We start from the raw sequence: 21,872 nt of genomic DNA on the forward strand, positions 1-21,872 counted from the left end.
TTTCTGAAAGTTTTTGTGTAGTTGTTTATGTTATTTAAAATATTGAGCTCAAGCTATTTCTCATACTTTACTGAGAGCAGTAACCAATGTGTGCTGCATAATCTCAAACAAGCAGCTGTGATGCTTAAATCAAAGCAGAAAATGAAAGAAATACACTACTAAATGTCAAACATTTGGACACACTAACCCACTAAATCTAATGTGTGTTTCCAAACGTTTCACTGGTTCTGTGGTGGGCAGCTGATGTATTTGTTTTTTTAAATAATGTGCAGATGTTTATTCATACCATTAACATTCACATGGGCCTGCTTGCCCATAGTTCATATCATGAATTCTTACGTTTATGAATCTTTAAGGGAACCAGCATACAACAACCCCATAAGGCCTGCACTGTGTACACAGTGCCTCATTTAATGTGCAAATACCACACAACTTTGCACACTGCAATGTCCCTGGTGCAGGCAACAGCACAACCCCCACTGCTCATGAAACCACACACACACCATATCAAATCAGCTGAGTGAGTTTCAGCGCTAAGAAGGAGCCCTCAGGTCTTTATTCTACAATGCTGCAGGCATTACTGCAGTGATTGCCAGTCAACATCTGACCGTTCACAGCTCAGAGCAGGGCTATACTGCGGGTAAAAGGATGGAAAGGAATTTTTAGTTTCCCCAAAAGAAAACAGAAAAACAAAAAAGATCCTCAAGTTTTCATTTGAAGGTGTGCATGTTGTTTAAGTAGAAATGTAAATATTTAATTGTATAAGTAAAGCATAAATGGAGACATTTCTATGAATCTAGCACAAGCAACCTAAATGATCATTTATATCTGAGACATTATACATTTATCTCCTGATAGATGCTAAATGCTGTTTTCATCAGTCTGAATAAAAACCTGTGAGGCCTGTTAATACTTGTTGTTATGTATCTTTAATGGTGCCCTCACAGATGTACAAGTTGCCTGTGACATATGTACTATTACACCCCCATACCGTCACAGATGCTGGGTTTTGATCTGTGTTCTAATAACAAGCCAGGTGGTCTCTCTCCTCTTTCGCCTGGAGGACACAGCACTAATCATTTTGTAAAAGAATTTCATATTTTGAACCATCAAATCACAGAACAGTTTTCCACTCAGTCCATCTTAAAGGAGCATGGCCTTGGAGAAGGTTCTGGATCTTGAGGCATGTTCATATATTTTGCATGGTTTTAACTTACATTTCTGGAAGGAGCAATCAACTGTGCTCATTGGGAGTGGTTTTCAGAAGTGTTGCTCTGCCCCACAGTGATTTCCACAACAAAAGAATTTAATGTTAATACAATGATGCCTGAAGATCACATGCATTCAGTTTTTATTCAAGAGTCACAACAGATATGGTCATGAGATCATTTAAGAAAGTAGGATGCCCCTTTTCGTCACTTCACGAGGCTGTGTTTTCAAATGTTCTCATTTGGGATGCTAAAAAAATCCCTGGTGGATGTAGTGGTTGCAACAGTCAGAAAATTGTCAAAAAAAAAAAAAAATATTAAACAGAAATGGCCCAGTGATGATATCAAACTTCAAACCTGGAGTTTGTTGAGAGGGACCTAATTTTTGTACTGCAGAAATGACGCAGACTAAGAAAACAGGCTACATATTTTACTGGACAGGCCTATGTATAACAGAAAAAATAAATAAATAAAACATTGTACCTGTTGAAGGTTCTGGGGTTAATGATGAAAAAAATCTCAGCTGGATAATACTGACATGTTAGTGGGAAACACCCCCCACCTCTGGCTTAAACACCCCCTTTCTGGTGTGCAGCTGGCGTCATACTATGGGCGGTAGACTCCTCTGTCATCGGCATCCTCAGCCAATGGAGGAACCAGCGGAGACACTTAACAGTCTCTCCGGAGCGGTGCGGATCAGAGCGCAGCGCCTGGTGCCACAGACGCACCCCTCCCCCTCCAGACGCGTACCAACATCTGCAAATGGAAAGTCACTTCTGATCCTGGACCCTTTCACTTCAACTTCTTTACTTTCGTCTTGAGGACTGCGGGATTTATAGAACGTCAGTGGAAGTCTGCTGTGTGGATTTCTAGCAATGTAATGAAGCTTTACAAGCCGCGCGCTTCTTCTGATTTATTGTGAGGAATTTCGAAGTGAAAGTGAGTAGAGTTGATTGTAGCATCTAAAATGATCAGATCAAGAATATAAGACATTTAAACGGAAACAAAATGCAGCCAGCTATGATTTCTATTTTATTTTATTTTTTATGAATATGAAAAAATAAAAATCTGAACGAAAAGCCCAAAGATGAACATATTTCTAGAGAATGACATAAGATGCACAATCTTCCTGGACAGCGCGCGCTGGAGCAGATTTTCATCTTTATGGATTTTCTTTTGTGTTAAGACTATAACTGCCTGGATATGCAAGGTTTTCTGCATGACTGTGCGTTTTAGATTAACACAGCGTGGTAAATGCTTTAGGATATGTCAGCTAAAACTGAAAAGCAGAATAAGTAAAAATAGAACAGTAACGAAGACTTACTTATAAGTAATTATATTTGGTATTATATTTAATTTTCACTTTAACGTGGGACTTAAGATGAATTTGCATTATTTCCAAATGAAAATGCGCAATCCGCGCGCTCAAGGAAACTCTAAGGATCGCCATGTATGGACACTTGCGCAGGGATGGAAGATTCAACTTGACTGTTTGAAATGACTGAAAATTGTGTCGAGGACATTTTAAGAGAGGAAAAAGGGTGTAAATGCATAATTATTTTGACATTAAGTCTTATTCAATACTTGATTGTTTGAAAAAAAATTAGAATTAGAATAAATCCAATTGACTTGTATTAATTTTAAGGGACTCAAATATAAAATATAAATTCAACTAAAGGGTTTGCAGGAAAACCTGCCTGGACTAAAGAGGTTGAGCGTCAGCTGGGTTTTGTTTACTACCACAGCTGTTGTTGTCCCCCGGATTATGACGTCACCCACTCTCGAGTATCTATCTATCTATCTATCTATCTATCTATCTATCTATCTATCTATCTATCTATCTATCTATCTATCTATCTATCTATCTATCTATCTATCTATCTATCTATTATTTATTTATTTATTGCAACACAGACCACTTATAGGTGACTCTATTCCGCTATATTTAAATATCAACTTTAAAAACAAAACAAAAAAAGAACGAAAGAAAGAAAAATATCCAGTAATCTCAGTTTTTTTTTTTAAAGGATTCTGCACTTTTTCAGCTACAAATCAATGTTATCTGAGAATGTTTTGTAGGCAGGTTGATCAACTTCCAGGAATGATTGATTTCCTTGTTCTGTGAAAAATTATCATCATTGTCACTGATAAATCTTTTAAGCAGTTAGAATGTGATTCTGCATTTGCAGATCTTTACTGTATTTGGTTATTGCAACATTTTCTAATAACTTTTTTTCACTAAGATTTTATGCTTTTAATGTTTTTTTTTATTTTTATTTTTTAGATTTATTCCTTGCTTTCTCCTGTTTTAATTGTGTGCTGCGATTTTGAGGATACTGTGCTAAATTATATTATATTTATAATATCAGAATATTATAGAAAGTCATTCCAAATAATGTTCCATGTACTTGACAGGAAAGTGAAGCAGAGAGAGAAGTGAGCTGAGGTCTTCTGACCAGTAGTCAAACTGGATGTTGTGATTATGCTACAAGCAGTCTGACAAAATGTAAGAAAACGGTGTAAACTGTAAAGGATTTAAGAAATAGCCGAGAAGGTGGATGTGAGAGCCAAGTGTTTGGAAGAGGTGGCCACTGGACCTAGAAAGGCTGGAGAAAGGGAGTGATGGCAAAGCCAAATAAAAAGTGCAAGGCAGGGATGAAGGCATGTGGCTAAGAAGGTAGTTAGTGTTGTCTGTTGGATTTCTCTAAATAATTTGTATAACTTTGTTATAAGGCAAATGAAATATAATAGAGTTGGGACCATAAAAGGGTTTTCAACCTGTTTGCAATTATATGTTTTTGTTGATTTTGCTGCACAAACTAAAATCTGCTGCAAAGGTTCAGTGCCAGTTCAGTTATGCCGTAGTAAATACTGTTAATTATCTCAGCTTGAGCCATATCAGTATACTGCTTTGTACCAGAGTGTGAATATTTAGAGGATAAGGAGATGAGGTAGGGTTAGTTTACTCTTGTGATTCACATCTGAACATGAAAAGGATAAAATGGTCAGTGACTTACCTCAGATAAAGGCATTCACAAGCAGAATGAAAAATCAAACAGATTTTAGTCTGAGCTGCAGGCTGTTACATCTTTGACACCTTTCATTTCTTCTTTGATTTCTGCATCCTTTTCTTGTGTCTGTGTTTTCTACACACTTATCTTGGGTCTGACATTTTTTTCTTTTTTGTGTTTTTTTTTTCTAGGTTGCAATGTGAAGGTGCAGCATCAGTTATCCAATGATCGAAACCAGCACGCCGACCATGGTGGACAGAACTGAACCAGCACATTGCACTGTGTGCTGCTGTACCCTGGCCAACAAAATCCTCATGGTGCTCTTCATGGTGCTGCTGATATTCGCCACTTTGTTTGGGAATCTGGTGACTCTGGCTGTAGTGCTGGGAACAAAACACTTCCACACACCGCAGGGTTACTTGAAGGCTTCCCTTGCAGTGGCTGATCTGGCTGTGGGGATATTTGTGGTGCCACTTTCAGTCTACGCTGAGGTCTATCTCATGGTGGCTGACTCTGCACCCGAGTGGACTTCATATAACTCACAATCAGTGAGTTTCCACCCATGTAACATCATTGGTCCCATCTTTGCTGGCTGCACCTTTGTCTCCATCACAACCATCTTCCTGCTGACGATCGAGCGGAGCATTGCAGTACTGAAGCCGCTGCACAAAGACTCTGTAATTACTCGTAAAAGGACCACAATCCTCATTGTCCTCTCTTGGGTGGGGAGTTTTTTCTTGGCTGTGTCACCAATGATCTTCAGCAGTGAGATCGCTTTGGAGTATAACTCCTGCAGCAGGATGTGTAATTACGCTTTAGGGTCCATTGGCGAGTTTCCCAGCCAAGCTTGGAACATCCTTCTCCTCTTCCCCACATTTGACTTCACCCTCCTCGGTAGCACTGTTGTCATTAACATCATCTCTCTCTCCAGCATCAGGCAGCACTCAAAACGCAGGAAAACCCTGGCAGAGACTGAATACCTTAGCACAAGCAACCCTACGTTCTCAGATATTAAAGCAGCTAAGACCATTGGGACTCTAACAGTGGCCTTCACCGCATCATTCACCCCCATTGCTGTCTTCGTGGTCGGGAATGTTTTGGGGAATAAATGGTGCAACTTTTCTTTTTTTGCCTTCTGGATTTTGGCTACTAACAGTTGCTGGAATGTTATCATCTACAGTGTGAGGGATCAGAAGTTCAGACTTTGTGCGCACAAACTTCTAATACCTTCCTACAGACAAAACACCACCAAAACTTAAAACCACAAACATGGATGTCTAATGAAAAGCCTGAACAGGTTGGCATAGTCTGGATGTTTGTACAAACATTTTGCCCATCACATTGTGAGTCTCATTTAGAGATGTACTGTATCTGCATGTTTTGTGGATCGCTGTTCTGGAAATGCTTCTTCTTTTTTTTTTATTACATGAATAAAAAGCATGAAGTGTCATTGATCACACAGGTACAAATATTCCTTTGTTTTGTTTTGTGTGATGTTAAATTGCTGAGGCCTGTGGGATGTTTATTCATGTGAGTGTTATTGATTAAAATAGATGAAAAACACCCCTTGTTTTTAATATTTCTACTCTTCTGGGAATATATTTTTATATTTTTAGGCATCCTGGTATTATTGAAGGGGTTACAGTAAGTTTTATGACCTGAGCCAAGACAAGTTCTAAAGCTCATCGATACGGCACATTTTAATTTAATTTTTTATGAAGGGAGAAAGTTAGAAACACATTAAAAGTAGAAAATGAAAGATAACAGCCTGACATCATTTTATTTTGAAAAACAGACTTAAAAGAAATATGTTTCACAGAAAGATCATCTAGGTGTGAAAATTAGGTGATCAGTTCAGAGCAGGCAGCTCAGATCTTACTTAGGCTGTGTCCGAATGTCCACCCTACTCCCTAACCCCGCGTTCACTAACTAGGGCTCACACTACACAGTGCACTCATTCTCTTGGCGATTCGGACACGAAGCTGCCTATTTTTTCCTCCCCACAAACCACGGACTACCAGCCGTCACCATGGCAACCACAACTCGGGTCAAGATGTCATTCCAAATCCAATTAAAGTTGTGTGTAAATATTTTTAGTTTTATTCCATATGTTGTATTTTATTCTTTGTTGCATATCTATTCAATAAAAATGTTTTTTCGCCTCCTTGCACCATGTTGAACTTCTGCCCGCAATGCATTGTGGTCTATATTGACCCGTCTAGTGACCATCAATGCTCAGTATTTTTCAAGATGCATTGTGGGTAATTTTGAGTGCCCTACTTTTTTCTCTCTAGACATTCGGACACCCCTAGAAATGGTGTGGCCCCTATATAGGGCACTATGTAGGGAGTAGGATGGACATTTGGACACAGCCTTAGATTTTAATTTTGCTGCCTTTCAAATTTTAATCTTATCTCTAATCTGGCGTCAAGTTTCATTCGATGTACTTTCGAAGATGGAACGCTGAATCATCTTTTTCTTTTATCTCTACGTACCTTTTCTTTCTATTAATTCCAATTTCTTACAATGATTGAGTTATATTGTTTACTTAAAGGAGGATTAGGAGGTTAAAGCTTCATCAACTGTCACCATATGGGGGCAGAACTTTACAAGAGGATTTTTTTTGTTGTTGTTTTTACTTTAATTTTTGTTGGTTTAAAACTTATTATTTAAAGAACACTTTTAACCAACAAAAACATTAACCAGCAGCTTTAACCTTTGTCCAGTCTTTGATCAGTTTAAGAGTAATGATCTTATGATAAGCTAAGGTAAAATTTCAAGTTAATAATGTAAATGCAAACATCTCAAATCTTGTTCCCGATTAGGATTAGTCATACCACGATCGCACTCATAAGCATAGATTCAACCAGTCCTCATGAATTCTGCATGTTCTTGTGATTTTGTTTAATAACAGCAACTTTAATGCAACTTTGACAAACTGCAGCGCTCCTCCACGTTACGTGATATACAAATTTCATCAATTATATTTTCATGTTTTTCATTAAATCCTGGAGAGATTGACTTGTAATCTGGTAGAGGCTAAGTAATCTAAAACCATCAAGTGACCTTTACATAAACACTTTTTGCTGTTTCACCTACATGGGCCAAAGCAAGAATCACTATGAGACTACACTCAGAAGCGGGACCAGGACCAGCTGCCTGTGGCCAAACTGAAAATTAGGAAAATGTAAGTATTTGAGGAGTAATCTAGCTATGTGAGCTGTTGGCAGTTAGCAAATTTACTATCTCAGTGGTAGCTAAAAGAGAAACACGTGTTGTGTAATTCCATCAACCTGCATATTTTGCAGTGTGTGAATAATTAACATATTTAAGTGTTTGTGTGGGATTTTTATTTATTTATTTATTTTTTAATTATTTATTTTAAAGTAAACTGTTCTATGTTTTAAGTAATGCAGCTGATAATAAAATACCAGTAAATAAAATGATTCAGTGAGTTTGGTGTATGTTAGTTTGAGCTTAGGGTGTGTGTGATTGTGTGAGCTCTTACAGTATGCTGTATGCTATCTCTCAAATAACACAACATACTTTGATGGTAGTTTCTTTTGTGTCCAAAGTTACACATGCAATGTGGCACAAAACTGCACCAATAATTTTAACAGACACACAGACCACACAGAGACGTAGAGTGATGCCCTGAACAGAGCAGTAAAACAGGGTTCGATAACACATATCCGATCAGACAGACATTTTTACTAGACTTTAGGAAAACGTCTCAACATGTAAAATAAATAAAAGTAGATTTACACTTTGTTACCTTACCTTGCATTTTGTTGTAACGTTTACACCCTTCAGAACACTCAATCCTGTTTTGCTTGCTTTCTGGCCCAATAGCTGCTATCTTGGCTCCAGCTGGTTGTGATTTGCTTACTGTCTGAAACTATGGGAACCATCACATGGACTAAATCCCTTTTTCTTTTTTTTTTTAAATCTCCCTTTATATTTTTCCTCACTGTCAGGTTTTAATAGTATCAGGACCCTCATCGGTTGGGCCTTAGCATTGGCACACTAATGTGATTTAATGGTTGTAAGTCCAGATGAAAAATTAAGTGCATTGTCAGAGCTGCTGCAAACAAATGTTGACTGACTTTGACTGAAATTATGAGAACACATAAATTAAAACAAAAAAAAAAAAAAAGATTTGAAAAATGTAGTGTGCATAACCATTGAATCAGTCAAATCAATCCACAGACTGGCTTTTATGAAAACACAAAGTTATAATATGGCCATACTGGCATTACACGAGCTGTTACGCTTACATGAGCAAGCATATAACATATTAACATGAACCAATATTTCATGTTTGCATGGCACATCATGCTACAAATTATAATTCCTGCAGTGTAATTTAGTTTCTGAAAAGGCGTATGACAGATTATGAGGCCACAGCATATTATGTTCTTTTCTTTTTACAGATTTTACCCCGAGGTATAAATAAAGCTTTAGTGAAAATATCAATACTGATAACTAAGAATTGATTCAGTGGCTGAAAGCATTTTTGTCAGAAGGGTGGTTCTACCTTTAGCACGCATTCAATGAATTAATCAACACCTTTATGTTGATGGAGGGTCAAACCTCTGTTATACTCAGCATCTTCATAGCCGCACAGCACAGGGCCAAGATGTTATTACACACTGAAAGCAACACTGGGGGGAGAATTTAATGCCTTCACTATAATCCCACTTTAACACTGCAAGGTGGGACTGCACTCATGTGTGTGTTTTGTGTTGTTATAAAAGTGGAGACTCAGTATTCAGAAAGAGTACAATCTCAGCTTGAGGTCGAAAGAGCAAGAAAGATCAGCCACAGTGTTGGCATTATCTTTGTTATTATTCAGGAGGCGTTTTTTCTTGATCACAATGCAATGATTCAGCAAATATGTATTTTACAAAAAGAAGGAACACTTAAAAATGTTAAATACAGAAAAAATATTTACTCAATAAGTGGATTTTATGTTTAATTACAAATTATACAGGGCATGTGCATGTCTGATTTTACCATTCATTTTGAATTTGATCCCAGCAACAGTCAGTGTAATCCATAAGGCTGGAGCCTGTCTCAACTTTTCTGAATCATGTTGCCCGCTTCAAATCAGAATGAACAGACAGTATTTGATACAATTGCTTTACAGCTTTTTATTATTAAATGTGTTCAATTGAGCAGCAGCCTGTTTCCTTCTGTTTTTAACTCAGCTTTCTTAATTCTGCATAAATACAGGACAAAAATGTCAAACTGACCTCAATCAAACTCTAAAGTTTTTCTCTCTTATAAATCTCGCCAAAGAAACATAAATCACATTTTAGGAGCCATTATAAATCAATAGAAAGCTGTGCAGGCTACTTTTAGCATTAACACGTGAAAATAAGTCTATAAAAAATGAACAACTTAACTTGAAAGTGTGTATGAAATGAAGAAGAAGCACAGGATGCGTTGCGTTCCTGAAACCATGAAATTGTTGTATGGGATAAACTTTGTGCCACTGGGGAGTGAATCTAAATTCTTTATATTTGAATTTGAATCATTCAATTTGAATCTGAATATGCCCCTTTGAATAATTGCTTAAAAAAACTGAATCCAAATGACCATATTTGATATTGAATCTTTGTTTTTTGAATGTGTATATTGGTAAAGTTGAAACTTTTGTATTTGAAAAAATTCATTCCTTAATTCATTTTCATAGTTCAGTTTCACTTCTCTCCATTCAAATTCAGAGAGAAGCTAAGATCCAGGCCAGCCACTCTCGATACAACAGCAGTTAACGTTTCTGCAATGGCACTTGCTGTTTCTGCAACCAGCCCACAGTGGCAAACCGCTGAGACCGTTGAGGAAACGGTAACTACCGCTACAGAAACGGCAAGTGCCATTGCAGAAAAGGTAACTGTCGTAGCGAGAGTGGCTGGCCTGGATCTTAGCATCTCTCTCTCTCTCTCTCCCCGCCGCCACCCTCCCCTCGCCCTCCCTCTGCTTGTAGCTGTTCAGAACAACTGCACAAAACTGACGTTACTCCATCTGCGATCAACTAGTTCTGCCTGACGTCAGGTCCCGGATGTGTGGCACAAAAGTTTGAATTTCAGATCTGAATTTGAATTTCAGATCTGAATTTGTATTTAAGATCTGAATTTGAATGAAGAGAACTGAAACTGAACTATGAAAATGAATTAGGGAATGAATTTTTTCAAATACAAAAGTTTCAACTTTACCAATATACACATTCAAAAAATAAAGATTCAATATCAAATATGGTCATTTGGATTAAGTTTTTTTAAGCAATTATTCAAACAGGCATATTCAGATTCAAATTGAATGATTCAAATTCAAATATAAAGAATTCAGATTTGCTCCCCATTGGCACAAAGTTTATCCCATACTGTTGCCTCATTCAAGCTGTTTAGGCTATACATTTGTTGACATGAGCATAAGGGATGAAAATTGGAAAACATCCCAGTTTCTGAATTTTTGACAAATGTTTCAACAATAAATTTGCTAATCTGAAATTTTAACCTCTTTCACAAAGGATACAACAATGACCAGCAGACCTTAAAGGTCCCATCATCATCATCATCACCATCATCATCCCCGGATGTAAGGCAATGTAAGAAAATCTGCATTTTTAAAAATCAATTGATTTGCAATATAAGTAAGAAGAATAATGAACCAATTTAGGTTTTAAAAAAATTGCCATTTCTATACTATTTACTCCAATTCAGGGTTGCAGGAAAGCTGGAGCTCATTCCAGCAATTAGCAGGCAAGACGTAGTTACACTCTGAAAAGGTCACTAATCCATGGCAGGGCCAAAACAGGAAGCAAACACCCACTCACGCTTACATTCCCTCCCAGGGAAAATTTAGAGTGACCAATTAACCGAGTGGTTCCCAAACTTTATCTGCAGGACCCTCTTTTCATCAACAAAAATAATGTCATGCACCCCAAATCCTACTGTCATACGCACCTCAATGCTTACAAAGAAATACACAAAGAATTTGCCACAAAAATGTCTTTAGTCTTTTTTGGCTGTAACTTCATTAGTTATAGTTAAAACTATGCCAGCAGCAGAGGAAATGATCAATTCCTGCCAGCTACTTCTGGTGAGTTGAGCATTTGATGAGACAGATGCTGCTTTAGAAAACAACTCTGCTATTTAAAACAGTTCAGTCGTTTCTAAAGTAATTAACAGGGTTTTTCTTTTTGTGTGTGTGTGTGTGTTCAGGATGAGATGTTCCAAAGTGGGGTTGTAACTTGTTTGGCTTCATACTGTCAGAGGCTGATATTCTGAGACATACAACACACTGTGGCCTCTCTTAATAAGCCACTATTGACCATTACCATTACTTGACTATTACCTGGTCAAGCCTAGGGGAAGACATGCTTCATCATATTCTCTTGTCTTAATTTGGTAGTTGAAATGTCTGTTGTTAATTCACCATCATTTGCACATTGGTACATCACACTTGTCCATATTTTGCTAGCAGTGCAAAAACTACAAGTTTTAATTAACAGTGGGGCCCAAAGTCCCTCAGTTTGACAACCACTGAATTACCTAACATGTGTGCCTTTGGACTGTGAGAGGAAACCTGATCTCTCAGGTTTCCACACATGCACAGGAGAATATTTAAACCAGGAGAACATGCAAACTCCACACAGAAAGGTTCCCAGCAAGCTGAGGCTGGAACCAGCAACCAACCTTACACCTTGGATGATACTGCCTTAACGGTGACGTTGCACCCTTAGACCAGACAGAGCTACATCTTTGTGTTGGCAATTTTAATCTCCCTGAAGTGCATATATAGAATTTTAATTTTAGTTTTATAAAGACAGCTAGGTGACATAGCTGTAACCGCTGTTAACTAAGAGCAACACCAACATACCAAGACACGCACATGCATGGACTGTCGCTTACAGCTGTTCCACATTCCTGCTGTGAGTACAACAATAAATCAGAGTAGAACAATTAATTCTTAATAAAAAAGAATATCTACAGTACATATTGCATCTCATGTATTTTTGCTGCAATATTTCCAGGAAGCAACAACATCTGCTTACTTTATATTTCATGTTCTAACAAACATACCATGTTATAATGCAAAACCTTTCACATTTCTGTAATAAGGTCCAATCCTTTAAAAATTTAACCAATTCCATTGATATAGAGAGCTAAATAAAGAAATGTTATAATATGATTTTTAGAACCTGATGCATCAGCTTTTTGAAGGTGTAAAATGAACCAAGGGGACAGGATAGGACCCCTGGGAGTCTAGAAAATGGTGTTAGAATTCAGAGTTTTTAGGTAGCAGAGACTTCTAAAGAAATGGGTGGTGTGGACATCAGTGTAAAAGGAGAGCAACAGAATTAAGGAGTTTTAAAGAACAGAAATCAAAATGATTGGCTTGAAAAGCTTTAGGTAATAAGCCCACTGGACCAGAGAAGAAGTGATGAGGGAATTAAGAATAAGATGAGTTTGACAGCGTGGGAAAATGAAAAGCGATGAGGCTTAGCAGGGCGAAAAGCCCAAGCACAAGGGAATGAGGCCAGAAATGAGAGAACACTTTCCTAATTGAAAACCTATCTAATAATTTAGTTAACTTTCCACTGACCAGGAGCTTTCAAGCAGAAACTTGAGTGATATGTAGAAAACCTGCAGATCTTCACTGTAGCTTCAAAAAATGGATAAAAGAAAACAAACAAAAAATTGTGTATTTGAATGGCACATTTCATAAGACAGTGTAATTAATTATCATGGGGAAAACTTATTTGCCACTAGTCTGGAACAAACAATAACAGCACAGACACTGAATACACAGAAAACAAGCAGCAAATATAACGACCTATCTGGATGCTACGTTTCTGGACGTGGAGATTTGCATTGATGGCTATAATATTTTTAGAAGGGGGGCAGCATAGCATTATACATAAAAAAAATAACTTTCTGGCAACACTGTGCTCAGAGTACATGTCAGATAGTTACAATCTCTATGGATCAAAGTGCATCTTCCTCACCTAAAGCCAGTACTAATTGGCTGCTGCTATAGACCTCCTGCGGCTGATATGCAACACCTGAATGACTTACGTGTGTTCACTAGCAGAGTTACTGAGGTGAATGGTGATATGTTTTTTTTACTTGGGGATATGAATTTAGATTGGTTTGTAAATCAATGTCCAATGTAACAAGCGATGGTATCATTAATCACTGCTTGCAATCTTTCTTAGATGATCTCTTTACTAATAGTGCTGGCTGTACTTCTGCCACTTGCATAGACCATATTTACACAAATGTTCCTGAATGCTGTACTACACCACTCTTTAATCTGTGGGTTTTATTGACCATAATGTGATAGCAATTACCAGGAAAACTAAAATTCCTAGAGGCAAGGTCAACTTTATACATATGGATGTTCAAGACATTCCTTCCTGAATATTTCATGACAGATGTCAGCAATATTGATTGGACTGATGTGTATGCTGGTGAGGAGCCTAAGGTCTCCTTAAATATCTTTATGGAAAGTTTCATGAAGATTGCTGATAAGCATGCCTCTATGAGAAAGTAAAAGTGAGACCAGCTGAATGAGATGTCAAAGAGCACCATGAAGAAAAGAGATGAAGCCAAATCTACATTAGTAAAGTCTGAATTTGTGGAGGACAGATTGAAGTATTTTCAACTGAGGAACCAGATTACAAAACAAATAGAGCAATGAAATATATATATATTACATACAAAAACATAAATGCTGTAAAGCAGGTAAAGAGCTCTGCGAAACCCTCAATGAAATAATGGGGAGAAGGACAACTGGTGGGACTACTTTTGTGGAATCACAAGGCACGTTTCTGACCAAACCATCCGACATAGCAAATTATTTCAATGATTCTTTTTATAAATAAAGTCATTGCACTGAGGCAGAATATGAACTATACTGGTTCTGATTATCAATAACTCATAAATAAAAAATATTTTGACGTTGGATAAGAGTTGCACTTTTTATTTTAGCAGTGTAGATGAGCAGCTAGTAAGAACATTATTGAAGTCTCAGCCTGAACACAGTGAGTACTGATATGCTGGACATGCTGGAAGTACTTGGTCTAGCAGCTGACTAGTGAAGCTGAATATTAAATGCATGCTTAATGAAGGGTGTTTATCCCAAGATCTGGAAAGAGGGTAAAGTTATTCCCTTACCTAAAGATGGCAGACTTGCACTTACTGGGAAGAACAGCAGACTTATCACTATTCCCCCAGTTATCAGTAAACTGATGGAGAGAATAGTATATGCACAAATACAGGTACACTTTGACTATAACGGCTTGAACACACGTTTTCAACATGCTTACAGTTACAGACATAATCATTCAACTTGTTCTTCCCTTATAGTATTGACAGATATCTGGCTTGAGGAATGGGTTAACTCAAAGATGACTGCTGCAGTATTACTTGATTTTAGTGGAGCATTCAATGTCATAGATCAAGATCTTCTTATCTGTAAACTAGAATGCTATGAATTTAGCCCATGAATTTAGCAATGGTTCACTGCTTTTAGATTATCATTGTCAAGTGAATCACGATTTTTATTATGTGTATTGTAAATTTTGTGTTTTGTCTTGGCTTTTGTTATGAACCTCAGGAAGAATAGCTAGTCCCACTTTGAAGACAGATAATGGAGATCCTTTTACAATAAACAATAAACAATGAACAATAACAAAACACTAAGACCCAATTCTGGGAATACATTTAAATAAATGGAAATACTGAAAATGTATTGCAACCTAGAAAAAAAAAACACAAAAAAGAAAAAAATGTCAGACCCAAGATAAGTGTGTAGAAAACACATACACAAGAGAGGATGCAGAAATCAAAGAAGAAATAAAAGGTGTCAAAGATGCAACAGCCTGCAGCTCAGGCTAAAATCTGTTTGATTTTTCATTCTGCTTGTGAATGCCTTTATCTGAGGTAAGTCACTGACCATTTTATCCTTTTCATGTTCAGATGTGAATCACAAGAGTAAACTAACCCTACCTCATCTCTTTATCCTCTAAATATTCACACTCTGGTACAAAGCAGTATACTGATATGGCTCAAGCTGAAATAATTAACAGTATTTACTACGGCATAACTGAACTGGCACTGAACCTTTGCAGCAGATTTTAGTTTGTGCAGCAAAATCAACAAAAACATATAATTGCAATCAGTTTGAAAACCCTTTTATGGTCCCAACTCTATTATATTTCATTTGCCTTATAACAAAGTTATACAAATTATTTAGAGAAATTCAACAGACAACACTAACTACCTTCTTAGCCACATGCCTCCATCCCTGCCCTGCACTTTTTATTTGGCTTTGCCATCACTCCCTTTCTCCAGCCTTTCTAGGTCCAGTGGCCACCTCTTCCAAACACTTGACTCTCACATCCACCTTCTCGGCTATTTCTTAAATCCTTTACAGTTTACACCGTTTTCTTACATTTTGTCAGACTGCTTGTAGCATAATCACAACATCCAGTTTGACTACTGGTCAGAAGACCTCAGCTCACTTCTCTCTCTGCTTCACTTTCCGGTCAAGTACATGGAACATTATTTGGAATGACTTTCTATAATATTCTGATATTATAAATATAATACAATTTAGCACAGTATCCTCAAAATCGCAGCACACAATTAAAACAGGAGAAAGCAAGGAATAAATCTAAAAAATAAAAATAAAAAAAAACATTAAAAGCATAAAATCTTAGTGAAAAAAGTTATTAGAAAATGTTGCAATAACCAAATACAGTAAGGATCTGCAAATGCAGAATCACATTCTAACTGCTTAAAAGATATTTCAGTGACAGTGATATGGTTAGATAAATTTAGAGAATTTTTCACGAACAAGGAAATCAATCATTCCTGGAGGTTGAGCAACCTGCCTACAAAAAAAATCCTCAGATAACATTGATTTGTGCAGAATCCTTTAAAAAAAACTAAGATTACTGGATATTTTTCTTTCTTTCTTTCTTTTTAAAGTTGATATTTTAATATAGTGAAATAGAGTCACCTATAAGAAGTGGTCTGTGTTGCAATAAATAAATAAATAAAACTAAAGAAAAAGTAGGGAAAGACTGACTGCTGGCTCAGTGGGGATAGATAGATAGATAGATAGATAGATAGATAGATAGATAGATAGATAGATAGATAGATAGATAGATAGATAGATAGATAGATAGATAGATAGATAGATAGATAGATAGATAGATAGATAGATAGATAGATAGATAGATAGATACTCGAGAGTGGGTGACGTCATAATCCAGGGGACAACAACAGCTGTGGTAGTAAACAAAACCCAGCTGACGCTCACAGCCTCCTTAGTCCTGGAAACCCTTTAGTTGAATTTATATTTTATATTTGAGTCCATTAAACACTTAAACACTGAGCAGTAAGGGATACGGAGGGTGTGTGTTGTTATTCTGCTCAGCAGCTTGTGTAACATTCAACTCTAAACAACCAGTTCCAGCGGTGCCAGACTATTACTGATAATAGTGCTTTATAGTAACTTAAACAGTGTGAAATCCACGCTCATTAGTGTTAAAAATACAACTTGGTGTGTTGGCCAACAATATTTAGCAAAGTATTGTCAACACATGCTTTTAAAGTATCCCTAACTTCTCTGTCATTCACATTCAATGAATAGGAAAACATTAACAAGATATAAATTTTCTTCACTAAAGCCCCTGAGAGGCTGAGAGGATAGGAAACTGTTTAGAGCCACTTGTTACATCACACAATCTCTTCTACATTACAGCTACTTGATAAACATTTTTTCAAACTATTACATACTACTCTAAAAACCCACCAACAGCCACTTACTGTGTATCACTATTTTTTTCCAGTGACTGCAGGGCATGTTTATCTTATTCTTTGCTCTTATTTGCTCAAAAGAAACAGTCATTTTAAAATAAATACATTGTGTTATAATTTGGAAAGGACAAAGATAGACCATCAGATGAGCTCAAAGCAGAGAGGAAACATTTATTTGTATATATTTTGGGGTATCAAGACTTTATGTCATGTAACTGTTTGAATCATAGTGAGCTGCAGACAAGAGCACAATGACTGATCACTTCAAATTCCTGCGGAGGTTTAAAGGACTGGAGCCTGGGGGTGGGGGATGGAATAAATGAGTCAGCGTATGAGATTTTAATTTTTTTTTTACAAGTAAATACAATTTTCTTCTACACACTGTTGTTATCCCTTTCTTCCATAAAGCCTTATTTCCCTCCACTCCTTTCGTATGTAAATGAAAACAGTTAATTGTTAATTGCAGTCTGTTAAAAACCATAACAATACAATCTGACATAAAATAAAATACACAAAGCAAAATGAACTGGAACACATTGCATCTGACAGTGTTAATTCTTTACAAACATCAACATGAAGCTGCAGTTTGAACATTATAATGAAAATGGAGTGGAAAAAACGTTGGCTGACACCATGAATTCTGCTTTGTTATGACATGATAGTGACAGGATGAAATAATAAATCCACACATGCATGTAAACATCACCCAGTGCTGCTGGAGAAAGAATTATGTTGACTATATACTCCTAAAGATGATAATCAGATTAATATCACTGTTGCACAACACTGAAAAGGAAAGCTTTCATTATTGCCCCCCTTTATCATGTTTTGCTTCCTTTTCCTTTCTTTTTTTCTTTTTTGTTCTATTACATCATTCTTATGGTTTTCTGGTGAAATTAACTCTACAAAATATGCCTACAAGTGGTTGTTTACATTTACTGGAATGAAAAAAAAATGCTCCGTTATTTGTATTTGTATGTTTATTTATTTAAATAATTTTTAATTAATTAATTAAAAATGAACATACTCTCCAAATGAATAGAACATGCATCTTCTATATATTTAGGATGCCTTATGAGGTTCTCATATGATGCTGTCAATCAGTTAGAAAGGAAATGCTCTGTTATTTTAGAAGTGTGGAGAATGTATTTATAGTTAAAATACCAGTTCTGCAGCGACTCCTAGCAGACAGATCCTCTATATTCATATGTAGAAAACAGTGTGACATGTTGATTTTGTCAGGTGTCATGTTTGATTGTATGCAGCATGTCACAGAAATACATTTTATTAAGATATGTTAGAATAATTTCAGAAGGTTATCATGACACAGGGATATGTTGCAGAGACACAGAGAACAACCTGCTATGTCTACATCAAACTCTTGCCCTTTTATTGCCCACTGTATGTATTCCTGATGTCATACAGCAGCAGCAGAATCCAAACATGTAGGTTCTTATGTTGAAGTTAAAAGTTGAAAAAAAATAAGATTGTTCAGCTTCCATTTCCTTTGATTTAGTGAATGCATTTCTGGTGCCCTTGGAGTCTTTTGAGGACTGAAGTATGATGTTCTTTCATTTTTCACAAATTGCAGTCTTGAAAAAAAAGTTAAATATTAAGAGTTTTATCCAACAACACAAATGAATCTGTCGCATAAAAAGCTAAACATAACAGTCATAATGATATAGAAATGTTGTCACCAATTCAAGAAAAAGATAATTAAATCCTATAATCAGTACTACAATTTGTATGAAGTCAATTGTGAAAACTGCTATTTTCCAAAACTATTTCAATAAACTAAAGTTATTGAGCTTATCAAGACGCACAAGGGTTTCTACAGCTCTTTGTTCCTGTTGTTTGTCTAAAGTCCCTGAAGAGTGCCTAATTGGCCACTTAACAAGGCAAGACCAGGGTCCATTAGCATAAAGCCTTGTGCAGACTCACAAATAAGTGTGTAGACACAACAGCAGATATGTGCTTATGCATTCTTTTCCCCAAGATATTTAGATGTGGTAAAGCATTGCCCTCTTTTATAAAAATATTAGTTTTAAATCATGTACACTTGCATAGGCCGGATTTCCAATTCCAATTTCAGTCACAAATTAATGGTAACACTCCCTTTATTAAGTATTTGCATAAAAACAAAACAGCTCAATGGGAAAGTGGAGAAAAGGAAATGCATCAAACAAATATGACAGACTGATAAGCATAACTGAGCATTCTGCTTGACAAGTTCACACAAAGAGACCAGACAAATGTAAATAATTAAACAGTTTAACTCTAATGCACTTCCAAGGTCTTACAGCAAGAGTAGATCAGCCAAGTCTCTGTATAGTAGCAGCTGGTTACACAGCCTTGTGACAAATAAATATATGACAACAGAAGTATTTAAAAACACATGGTCTGTTAGAAATGTGATCAAATTTATTTAAATGTGTTCAGTGTGTCGAAATCACAAACAAAACGTAGCAACTCTAAATCTGTTTTAACTTGGCTAAAAACCACAGATGGAAAGCAACAATAAAAACCAAATGTTAAAACTTGACCAATCCGTGATTGAAAACAAAAATAAGGACAGAACAATACTTTCTTTATGGGCTCAGTTCAGGTGCACTTAATTGTAGGGCTTGCATTCTGCCATATAGTACTCTACCTCTGAAATTAGATTTTATTTTTATTATTATTATTATTATTATTATTTTTTTTTTTGCTACATCAACTGAGCAAGGAAACAACCCCCACCAACTGAAAATTTGTGTGTCCAGTGACATAGCGATTTGAATTTGTTTAATTTATGTAGTGTAAGTGTCATAGGAGAATGATAGAAAAAAAATGTTCATCCATGTTTTTTTGAGTTTGTAACAAATGACTGAAAATGTTTCATCCATCCATCCATCCATCCATCCATCCATCCATTTTCTACCACTTATCCAGGGTTGCAGGGGCAGCTGCCTAAGAAGGGAAGCCCATATTAGTCACATTTGCCAGCTCTTCCAGGGAGAGCCCAAGGTGTTCCCAGGCGAGCCGAGAGATATGATCCCTCCAGTGTGTCCTGCATCTTCTCCTGGCGGAACACTGCACCGGGGAGGCGTCCAGGAGGCATCCTGGCCAGATGCCACCTCATCTGGCTCCTCCTGATGTGGTGGACCAGCGACTCTAGTCTGAGCCCCTTCTGGATCACCAAGCTTCTCAATCTGTCTCTAAGGTAAAGCCCGGACACCCTGCGAAGAAAACTAATTTCAGCCGCTTGTATTTGCGGTCTCGTTCTTTCAGTCACTACTTGCTTGTGACCATAGGTGAGGGTAAGAACGCAGATCAACCAGCAAATCGAAAGCTTTGCCTTTTGGCTCAACTCCATCTTCACCATGACAGACTGATGCAGAGTCCGCATCACACCTCGACTGGGTGTGATACAGACTCAACTGGGACTTCACATAAGCTGGATTTCCATTTAATAGCCTAGAAATTTTGAAGTGATTTTCTGAAAAAAAGAAAAAATAATGGATCTGCACACTAAAATGCTCCCATAAAGGATTTTATTTTGCTGTCATGTTTCAGGCAACAGGCTCCTCTTCAGACTATATAGTCTTTTTAGTCTGAAATGGGGCTTATTGTGAAGTATTATCCTACTACACCTGCAAAATGAATACCTCTATGGGAACGCTGTGGTGTGTGGATCTATCTTGTTGAACCACAAAAAAGAAAAGTGAATCTAACGGTTCCATTAAAAATGCTCATGGTGTGTTATTTTGTTCATGCTCTCTTATCTATCATGTAAAAACAATTCAAAACATCATGCAAAGCTAAAATCTAAGTTTTGTTTTTTTCTTTTCTTAACACTATCAAGTCATAGGCGCATTCACACTACAGACAAAATATGTAATATTCATAACAGACGTTTTAATGTCAGCCTGAACTGCACAAATCAGATTTTTTCAAATCCGACTTAGGCCATTTCTAAATGTGGTACTAAATCGGATACATACCCAACCTGTTTCAAAGTGATTTCATTTTGAACATTTGTGTTGCATTTCATCCAACTTTTACATCACAGAAGTAAGATCAACCTCACTTCTGTGCTGGAGGAGACGGAATGTGGCAAGATAAAATGCAAACAATGGACGAAACAATGTTAGATCATTATTTTGACAGCTCCAATTGACTAAATTTGACTGCACATGCAGGTCACTTCACGGCCATAAATTGTTCATACTAGTCTGATGCTGGTTACATTAAATTATAGAAGAACAACCATGCAAAAAATAAATAAATCAAATAAATAAAACAAATAAAATCAAATCTCAGCAAAAATCAATTAAACATTGAGACCTGTGTGAACATGGTCTTAGTGTCTGGATTTTCCTTGTATGATCAAATCCTCCAGGCTCTGCCCTCAGCTACAGCACAAACGTTTATCTATTGAAAACAGTTTAAAAATGACTGTTTTCCTAGTTGCAGGTAATGAGCATGTTCAATACACAGAAATGTCCTCCTGTATTCTTTGTTGTGGTGGTTGATAGTGCTGTTAATCTTCATATATTCTGGATCCAATCCAGGCTTGAACATGCATAGCTGGAAATGAGGTAATGTCATTCTTTAAACGTAGCATGTTTGACAAAGATTTTCCTTTGTTTATGAGTTGCTGTAGCTTCCAGGCCAGCAACAGGAGTAGCCCTGCACTTCCCACAGGAAGAGGCTCTTCCTCACTCTGAAATAATGACAACACTCTTTGAGTTTTGATGGATGCAAAATTAATTAAGAAGTAATGTCTAAAAGACTGGAAATGATCACGCTAGTTCTCTTTTAACTGGTTTAACCAT

General features: G+C 36.8%; 1 protein-coding gene across 2 annotated transcripts; it reads left to right on the forward strand.

Moving 5' to 3' along the window:
• Positions 1 to 1,933: 1,933 nt before the first annotated feature.
• LOC121641918 (5-hydroxytryptamine receptor 1B) lies at positions 1,934 to 7,605 on the forward strand. Of its 2 annotated transcripts, XR_006010816.1 has the most exons (3): positions 1,934 to 2,147; positions 4,411 to 5,562; positions 7,330 to 7,605. XR_006010816.1 is itself a non-coding variant. In XM_041988305.1 (2 exons), the coding sequence occupies exon 2, from the start codon at positions 4,444 to 4,446 to the stop codon at positions 5,476 to 5,478; it is 1,035 nt and encodes a 344-aa protein (XP_041844239.1). In that variant the 5' UTR covers positions 1,934 to 2,147; positions 4,411 to 4,443; the 3' UTR covers positions 5,479 to 5,776. The 2 variants fall into 2 exon arrangements, 1 of the variants encoding a protein (XP_041844239.1); XM_041988305.1 differs by lacking the exon at positions 7,330 to 7,605 and having other exon boundaries at positions 4,411 to 5,776.
• The last annotated feature ends 14,267 nt before the right edge of the window (positions 7,606 to 21,872 follow it).

The sequence above is a fragment of the Melanotaenia boesemani genome, chromosome 6 (assembly GCF_017639745.1).
Source record: "Melanotaenia boesemani isolate fMelBoe1 chromosome 6, fMelBoe1.pri, whole genome shotgun sequence".
Lineage (NCBI taxonomy): Eukaryota > Metazoa > Chordata > Actinopteri > Atheriniformes > Melanotaeniidae > Melanotaenia > Melanotaenia boesemani.